Source organism: Pecten maximus, chromosome 13 (assembly GCF_902652985.1).
Source record: "Pecten maximus chromosome 13, xPecMax1.1, whole genome shotgun sequence".
NCBI lineage: Eukaryota > Metazoa > Mollusca > Bivalvia > Pectinida > Pectinidae > Pecten > Pecten maximus.
Window position 1 is genome coordinate 2,203,842 of NC_047027.1, and position 9,907 is coordinate 2,213,748.

Below are 9,907 nucleotides of genomic sequence, written 5' to 3' on the forward strand. Positions count from 1 at the left end.
CCCATCATATGTATAAATTTGAATCCCAACCACCTAGGGATGTTACTGCTGAAATATCAATGCCATACATTGTTTAAAGTCCAGAGAAGAAGTTAAATCAATATCGCCAAATGGACCCCTTTTGGCCCCGCCCCTCAGCCCTTTCATTGGTATAAATTTGAATACCAGCCACCTAGGGATGTTACTTAAGTGGTTTATATCAACAAAGCCAAATTGATCCCTTTTGACCTTTATAATGTTGATGGGCCGTTAAGCATTTTAACTAACTGATCCCTTTTGGCCCCACCCCAGAGGCCTCATTCGGGTCAGCCCCATCATTTGTACAATTTTCCCCAACCCATGTTGATGCTACCAGGCAATCATGAGCGATATCCATTTCTCGGTTTCAGAGAAGTCGTTTATATCAATATTGCGAAATGGACCCCTTTTGGTCCCGGCCTTTCAGTTGTCTAAATTTGAATCACAACCAACTAGGGATGTTACTGCCGAAATATCAATGCCATAAATTGCTTAGGTCCAGAGAAGTTGTTAATATCAATATCGCCAAATGGACCCCTTTTGGCCCCGCCCATGTCAGTCCTTTCATTGTATAAATTTGAATCACAGCCACCTAGGGATGTTACTGAAGTCAACAAAGCCAAATTGATCTCTTTTGACCTGGATAGCGTTGATGGGCCGTTCAGCATTTTAACTAACTAACTGATCCCTTTTGGCCGGAACTTTTGCCGATTTATAGTGCTACCTCACTGAAGCATACTGCCGAAGACACCCAGCAGGACACCCCACCCGGTCACATACTGACAACGGTTTTCAAAGTCATATGTCCATGGTGTTACCAATTTTGAAACACAAAACTAAAACATTTAATTTATTTTTCATCACTTTTCTTGATTCATTTGTTTATATCTGTGTCAATTTAGATCTCTATAGAAATCTGGGGTTCAATAATGGTATATAACAAAGATAAATAGCAAATCAGCATTAGTTGTACTATAAGTATTATCGTAGTAATACATGTAGTTATGTGCAATATACATGTTAGATTATCGTAGTAATAGATGTAGTTATGTGCAATATATACATGTTAGAATATCGTTATCAAGTTCATCTTCATTTCATCTTTAGGGGTATCAAGGGAAGACTACAGACATATCAACAAGGACGAATTAGATTTTTTTTTCTTTCCATCTCTATTTAAAACATGAGAAATATTTTTTGGGACATTGTGGTAACATTTGGGACATTGTGGCAAGGTATTTTGGGACATTGTGGTAATGACAGGCAAAGTGTCCCCAAATAATTTGGGACATTGTGACATTGTTTGGCTGAATGTTACTTTACGTACGCGTTTACACTTATTTTGTTTTGACCTTGGAAATGCAAATGGCGGCGGTGATTTAAATTACACTTATATGGCAAAAATTGTACCGTATTCAAAGCTCCCATTTCGCAGTAATCAGAGTGGTTGCAAGACATCAAATAGTTAAACTGTCTTGCATCTATTACCATAAACTCTTTGGTTGAAGTAACAACAATTGCATTTTGATGTTGAAATGCCTCACCGGATTCCGACATCAAGTCCCATGGTTAATCATGATACATACTGAAAAAGTATGGATATCAATAAATTGACTTTTTAGATGACTCTTAGATGCGATATTGTATACAACATCGTGTCGGGGAGCTACTTCAAGCTATCGTCGCCTGAACTCGTCTACAATAATTTTGATAACATACCAAGACAAGTCGACAGAGATTTCTTAAAATAGGAACGATGTCATTGGCATATACAATCGAACTCATCCGAAATATCAATAAATGATGTATATTTGACTTAATGCCAACATCAAGTCAGATGTCAATAGAGAGAAAACAATGTCAGAAACGCACAAGCTTTAAACTTTAACCAAATTGGCCGAAATATCGTCTTTTGAGCAAATGGGACGAAATGTCTGATAACCTCGTAACACGTTCCTTATATCGAGCATATATATATATACGTTACATAAGCAACATACAAGCGCAATTAGCAATAATATCTATCAAAATGAGAAATCGTTTGTTCCATTCCCTTTGTTTTACCCGACACGAATCCTAATGATGAGTGCAAGACGATTCGGCCGAAAAAACCGTAACGCCCCCATACCATTACGTCCCAAAAATAACCCGTGAATACTTTTTTGTTGTCCTTGCTACCATGTAAATTTTAATGCGCTTGTTGTAATGAACAGTTGTAATTGCGGACTGCATCCGGATCCTTTTGTTGTGTTATTCAACTATGCCACGCAAGGCATTATGGGGAGTCAATAACAAACAATCTTTAATGGCAACATGGCGGTCTCGTGACTCTTTGGGCGTGCACGGTTGGCTGTCCGGAACATCCGGAACAATTGGAACTGCAACCGAGTAAGACAGAACAGGATCGGAACACTGTTCTGGACATGTGCAGCCTGTCCCGCCAGAAGAGGTGGTGTGAGTGGAACAATGACGTAAGCAAGATGGCGACAGCATGGTGAGTGAACTACGATCGTCGATGTAAAAAACGCCGTAATGGTGCAGGTTAACGTCTGATAAGTGTTCTTGGAGTATTATTATTTTTGTGTGCGTACAGTCGATCACTTGTGCAAATTTGCGTCAAACGATATCATTTTAAAACCCGTGCCAACTGCCAAACCCTGTGATCATGTGCTTCTCAAAAGCATTTGCATTAGGCCTAGCTAGGCTATAAATTTTGCAATAATATTCCTGTCTAATCTAATGTTTGTTTGTCATTTTGTAGAGTTCAACTCAAGATTCCCTTATAGCCAAGTGGACTCGCTTTATGTGTAAACAACACCCGACAATCTACTCCTTAGAAGCATTTGAGGAACAGGAAGAAAGTAAAAAATATATTCCGTTGTTTGTTGACGGAAATTATAGGTACATGTGATTACAACTTGCTAATTACATCAACGTTTTGACTAATATTCAATTCCAAAAAGTATCCTGCATGAAGTCCATTTTTTATAAACAATTAGGCCTATGATTTGAATGATTATGGTGTCAGATTTTATCTTTTTAAAAAGCCATGATAATCGACACATTTTTTTCATGTAATATAGTTATATAGACTAATATGTTGTTTTTAAAACCATACTGTACATGTAGCCTATAGCTTCAAATAATACAGTACAGTTTTTTTTAATTTGTTGCACAAATTGTGACAAGTTGTTTTACTGATTGTGCAATTGTGAAATTTTATCATTAAGTCATTTTAATGTAATATTCTTTATATGTGTTTTATTATTATTATCCAGGATATTCCTTCGGTGCACCCTATGTAATAAAACATTCCATGCACACTGTGCCATCTACGACACACTAGAATTGCTGCAGAGAGAAACAGCTGATTTAGAAATTTTATGCAATCCCTGTGCAAATGGATATGGCCAGCAATAAAAGGTACTTTAATTTCACAAACCATGTTTTTTTTTCCATATTCATATAACTACACAGTACACAGAAACATTCCTTTAAAAAAAATGATAAGATAAATTTATTGCAAGACTTTACAATTATAAATAAAATAATACAATGTTGCCACACGAAGGTCAGGTCACTCGCTATTTTAGAAAATCATTGTCGGTGCTTGTGGATTTTCACCAAACTGCCATACATGTTAAGATTAAAAATGTGGTTTTAAATAGTTAGAGTTTCAGAGTTATTGCCAGTAAGACAATGTCTCTTGCTTTTTATTAGCTCATTGGATTTTTAAGCATTGAATTTCTCTTGCATGCTGACAGGCCATCCTGAACTCATCGGGTATTGTCACAAAAATACACTATTTATTCCCTGAGGAGTACCGGATGGCTGACAGGCAACCTATTTTCTTAATATATACATTGATATAATTAATACAACCTAATGCATGTTATATTTTGCTTATTATAGTGTTAAGCTTCAAATCAATACACCAAGTGGCAGTATTTCAGCATACATGGAGCCAGAGATGGCCGAATACTACAGATCTATTAAGTAATTTAATACTTTAGCATGTAAATCAATTAATTACCATCACATTATGGGCCTTAGGTATACTCAATAGTTTGATATTGCTGACAGGAACTTGTTCCACCCAAGCTTGTGTTGGACCTCTACTAATACCAAGTTTAATGCCAAAGACTCTGTAAAATGTACTCTTAAAAATCCTTGATGGAAAAATAGCAATACACGTAACTCCTGCAATTCACTACCATTTGAATAAATAGTTTTTCTTTCACTTTGATCTAATTTCTTTTGATTTTGTCCATATACATCTATAATATTTATCTTGTTTGTTGTTTGTAATAGACAGTGAAGCCCTTGGATCCCTTGTTAAGGAGCTTCTTCAGATGTCTACTACATTTGATGGTGCAGCCAATTCTATCTCAAGCCCTTCATCAAGGTCAACCAATGTCATCAGCCCAAGCTCATCTTCTGTCATCAGACCAAGCCCAAGCTCATCTTCTGTCATCAGACCAAGCCAAAGCTCATCTTCTGCTGTCAGACCAAGCCCAAGCTCATCTTCTGCCGGCAGAGCAAGCCCAAGTCCAAGCCCATCTTCTGTCATCAGACCAAGCCAAAGCTCATATTCTGCTGTCAGACCAAGCCCAAGCTCATCTTCTGCCGACAGAGCAAGCTCAAGCCCATCTTCTGTCGTCAGACCAAGCCCAAGCCCATCTACTAGCACCTCTTCAACAGGTAATACCAACCAAGTGGTAATAAGACTTAAACAGGTTCTGATAATGTGCATTTATGTGGGGTTTTCCTCATTATTTTTGTTTTAATGGCAATTATTGAATAAAACAAGTACATTTAATTCAAAGGGACATGTGTTTATAAATGGGATACAAAGTCATTATTTTAGGATGAACTTTGGAGAATTTTTTAGTTAGTTCAATTTCAAATGATATACATGATACTTATTTTATATGTGGCATTTAATTACTACAACATTGATCAAAGGTTAAATCAAAATAGAGCCACATAAGTGTTATGGATATCTTGTTCCTTGATTTTTCAGTGAACCAAACTTAACATTTTGTGGGAAAATATTGGTGAGGATTATTACTTTATTTGAGTCATGAGATATGTCCTATTTTATACGACAGATACAGAGGGTTCGGGATGCGGTGCATGGAACAGAAGTGCAACATTACTTCTCCTAGAAGATTATAGGATAATCTCGAAGAAAGTTGAAGCTGGTCAAAAAACAAAGAAATCCATGTGGAATGAAATCTCAGCAAATCTTAAGAAAAGGGGTTACAGCTATACACCAGACCAAGTTAGTGGAAGATTTAAGACTTTGGTAAGGGGTTATAAAAACTTCAAAGATCATCAGAAGAAAAGTGGGAATGGAACAAAAGCTTTTGAATATAAAGAAGAAATGGAAGAATTATTGGGGCAAGATCCTGCAGTTGTACCAGTAATAACACTGTCCAGCACAGCACAGAATGCTACAGATATTGATGATAGTCTAGACTCCAGTAGAGACGGAGATGAAACTGAAGATACCACTAGTGCAGCAAGTAATGCAACAGTCTCTGAATCTTCCAAGAGAAAGAAGCCAAATACAAATGATCCTGTCGATGCAAACAAGAAAAGAAGATGTTCCTCGAGAGCTGATGTTATCCAGTCTTTAAATGATTTGATGAAAAATCAAGAGTCAGAAAATGAAAAGAAAGAAGCTCGACATAGAGAAAAACTTGATGTCTTGAAAGAGTTGGTGGGAGCTTTAAGCAAGAAATGATTTATGTTTTTTACTTTAATACCGTTATTGGGGAAAATGGACAGACATCAAGTTTAAGGAGAGATCTGGTATCTTTTTTGTTGTTGTTGTTTATATTTGATTTTTTATTGGCCTCTAAAAGGTTGTAGAGATTGAGATTTGATTGAATCGTTAGTTTACATGTTTTTAGTTCACCTGGTCCCTTGAGCAAAGTGATCTTTTCTTGTGGTGCATCATCTGCCTGTCATCAATATTTATCTTTAAAAAGACATTTTGGACAACAAAGTTTGCAAACAGATGGCCTTGACCTATATTACAGGTCATGTGAAAGGGAGGAGGGTGGCAATTTTTAATTTGTGAAAGCTGCTTGCTATTGTAGGCATGGTAACATAATCTGAATGGTCCATAAATTGTATTATATAATAGTAATAAGTTCAATTTCTTGACATTTTCCCTTGTACCGGTATAATGTTTTTCACCTTGTAACCATACAGTGCATTTTCGAAGAACAATGTTATATACCTCAACCTCAAATTCACTTTGTTATCAGAGAGTGAATGTTTGATTGCAAGTTTAACCATGACCATTTGTTTTATGCTAATTTTTTTCAACTGCATTTGGATATGTGTTGATGTTGATATTGTAAAGGTTTTAAAGAAAATATGTATTCTATTGGCACCCATCTATATTGAATATAGAAAAGCTGTTAATATATCTAATCTTGTATATGTTCATATGCATATCAAAATCAGTGGCTTTCATCTAAAAGCTACTTAAAATGTATTAGGGGGAAAATGGAGCAAGAAGGCACTTTTTGTCATCCCCATCATTTATGAGTGTGATTATTTGGTCAGTTGCTCGCTGAAAGTATTTGTGATATTTGTTGTAATTATGCCAATGAACAAATAGTTTACCTTATGACCTTCACATTGTCCTTTTACACAGTAGGGGACAACAATTTGGTTGTTACTTTTCCCCCAAATTTTGTACAGCAAAACTTTTGTTTTTAATTTATCAGGCAGATATATACATGTTATTTTGTTAAAGAATAAAGATTTAATTACAAAAATCAGCATGGTATTGTATGTGCAATATATTTTAATACTTTGAAAAAATGAAGAACAATCCAAGGAAGGAAGTATCTGTGTACATATTCTGAAATTTTGAATTGAAAGCAAGCCAATGATGATCTATCAGTAGCAGTACTGTTATTGTACAATGCCAAGAATACAATCTCACTCACACTATGTTTAATTACTCACAATAACTATTCAACAGATGATGAAGTCATATATCCTTTTAATTCAATGTTAATATACACACCATATGAATGAATTCACACCAGTCGATTGGCAATAATATTTCTTTTGAGAACTCCTTCCGCATCATTTTCTACAATGTTTGGAACAGGTTGGTGATGATTTGGCTGATCACCATCTTCCTCCAGGAAATCACTGACCTCATCTTTTTGTAAAATGCATATATTATGCAACACAGAACTAGCCATAATTATCTGACACGCAGTTTTGATACTGCTTGTCTGAAGGTTTTGCAGACGTCGAAATCGTCCTTTCAGTAGCCCAAATGACCTCTCAATAACGACTCTACAGGATGAATGGTAATGGTTATACCTTCGTTCACGGTTTCCGAGATGGCCATTGTCTCTATAAGGTGTGAGTAACCATCTTCTGATAGGATAGGCTCCATCAGCCAGAATGCAGTAAGTATTGTTGCAGAGTTGCAACCCATTGTTCCAAATGTCTGAGTTTTTAAGGACACGTGCATCGTGGCAACTGCCAGGATATCCAACAAAAACGTGTGTTAGTCTCATATCGTGTCTACAAACAGCTTGCATCTGGATAGAGTAATATCCTTTACGGTTGAAATAGGACTGGGGATGATCTTTTGGCTTACTTATGTGTATGTGTGTCCCATCAAGCGCTCCAATGATACCTGGAAAACCATTCCTTTGTGAAAACACATCAGCTTCTTCTGCCATTTCTCCTGGACTTGGCCATTTTATGAACCTAGATTTTAAGTGATTTAAGATAGTTTTTATAATCCTCTTTCGGCATTCAATGACGGACGCTTCACCAATTCCAAAGCGGTCTGCTATTTTATTTATAGTGTCTGTGCCACCTAATACCATAATGTGACATATAGCTGTTTATCAACGGGTATAGGATCATATCCTCCTGTGTGATGTCTTTGCCAATCGGGACATTCTGTTATGAAATCTACCAGAACACTAAATGTATCTCTAGACATCCTGAACAATCCTCTGAATACTTCATCTGTGTACATAGGGATAACTTCTTCTGCGTATCGTCGTATCTTTGCTCTTTCATCTGGCCTAAAAATTGAAATTGAAATTAGGAGTAAGATATTGGAGGTTAATGTGTTATAATAATTTAATATTATAAATTTTGTTTAATTTTTGACAGCCATTCGACCCTATAGGCCTAGTATATATTAAAACATTAAAATATATAATCCTGAGCATTTAAGCAGTAATTCAAAAAGGGGGGGGGGGGGGGGGGGGGTGGAATTACACTAGATCTACATTTTGTGCATAACGATTAAATCCTTGAATGTGATTACAATTTCGGGTGAACAGTCGCAGAGACGTAATGTATGTTTTGGTAGACGAATAAAATATAAATACAGCGAATACAAACAAAACAATATATTGAAAATACTTACATTGATAAAGCTATCAGTCCAAAATGTAATGGCACCGTGACACTGGAGTCTTCGTCATCTGAAGAGTCAAAAAGCTCTTCTATGATGACAAGTGCTGCCGCTGTTTCCACAGGATCCGCCATTTTGGATGTGCTACTTCCTGTTCCAAATTATTCGGTTCGCGTATCTGTTCAGCACATCCGGAACTTCACTGGAACAGCCCAACCGTGCACGACCTTTGAGAGAGAAACACAACAGCGCTCAAGTGCAACAGTTAGGTTCTGTATTTTATTCTAAAACGACCCCCATAGAATTCTGCTCTTAATTTGTTATCCCAGATCGCACAATACCAATGAGCTGACAGAACTGCTCTGTTGGGCCAATTGCTTCTACTGTTGGGGAAAATACTGTTGAGCCACCGTTTCAACATGTGTTGTATATTTAAAAGAACGTCGTTTCCGTCACACGCGTAAGGGATTTCCCCACAGTTGACACGTGTGTACACTGTCACAACCCAGGTTCGGGGGATCCAGGGTTCTATTGGTTATCTTTATAATAACATACGGAATCAATGACAGATACTAAAATGCCATGTAAATATATAATGTATATTTATATATAACATGCTACAGCAATTTGTATACTCCAGATATACCTATTATACAGTGTAGTGTCCCCTAACAAGCCCTGCCTGCCTATGTATAGATTTGATTAATGACCTCCCCAGCTTCCCTCGCTAGTCTAGCTAGGTACCTGCAGCTAGCGCCAGCCCCTACACACACCACGCATACCTTATCACTGCGTTTGCCCCAGTCACTACAGGTGTATACACTACTGTTAGCCTAGGGTGGGACCTAATACTCACCCTATTGAGTAGCCTCAGGGAGGTTTGGTTTGGTTTATTTTGTTTAACGTCCTATTAACAGCTAAGGTCATTTAAGGACGGCCTCCCGTGCGTGACCTTAGATGTTAATAGGACGTTAAACAAAAAATAAACCAAACCAAACCAAACTGTGCGTGCGACATGAATGTGTGTGGTGAGTGCGTATGGGTGTTTTGGGAGGCTGCAATATGTTCGTGTTAAGTCTCCTTGTGATAGGCCGGAACTTTTGCCGATTTATAGTGCTACCTCACTGGAGCATACTGCCGAAGACACCCAGCAGCACACCCCACCCGGTCACATTATACTGACAACGGGTGAACAGGGAGGAGGGGAGCAGCCGAATGGAGGCTTTTTAAGGGAGGGGAGGTGAAGTCACGGCTACATGGAAACCTTCGACTCCCTGGAACTGTAAGAGATACTGCCTTTTATACCCCAACCCAGGGAAACCCAACTCCTACACAAAAAAGTACCTGTCTTGATCCAATGAAAAGGGGTTTTACTCCCTAACTTTGGTATACCCTAGATTGAAGTGCCCGTATGAGAGCCTACTTCCTGTAATATATACCTGCTACCAATATACTGATGTATATACAGAT

General features: G+C 37.5%; 2 protein-coding genes across 4 annotated transcripts; one reads left to right on the forward strand and one right to left on the reverse strand.

Annotated features, from left to right (window-relative positions):
* The first annotated feature begins 2,181 nt into the window (after positions 1-2,181).
* On the forward strand, positions 2,182-6,668 carry LOC117341505 (uncharacterized serine-rich protein C215.13-like). Of its 3 annotated transcripts, XM_033903376.1 has the most exons (5): positions 2,182-2,512; positions 2,780-2,919; positions 3,297-3,441; positions 4,330-4,719; positions 5,130-6,668. In XM_033903376.1, exons 3-5 carry the CDS (start codon positions 3,402-3,404, stop codon positions 5,765-5,767), a joined length of 1,068 nt encoding a protein of 355 aa, XP_033759267.1. In that variant the 5' UTR covers positions 2,182-2,512; positions 2,780-2,919; positions 3,297-3,401; the 3' UTR covers positions 5,768-6,668. The 3 variants fall into 3 exon arrangements, 2 of the variants coding, with proteins under 2 accessions (XP_033759267.1, XP_033759266.1); XM_033903375.1 differs by having other exon boundaries at positions 2,182-2,919; XR_004535652.1 differs by lacking the exons at positions 4,330-4,719; positions 5,130-6,668 and adding an exon at positions 3,931-4,236 and having other exon boundaries at positions 2,182-2,919.
* Positions 6,669-7,082: 414 nt separating this feature from the next.
* On the reverse strand, positions 7,083-7,745 carry LOC117341384 (putative nuclease HARBI1). Its single transcript, XM_033903237.1, has one exon. The coding sequence runs from the start codon at positions 7,743-7,745 to the stop codon at positions 7,083-7,085; it is 663 nt and encodes a 220-aa protein (XP_033759128.1).
* Between the last annotated feature and the right edge of the window lie 2,162 nt (positions 7,746-9,907).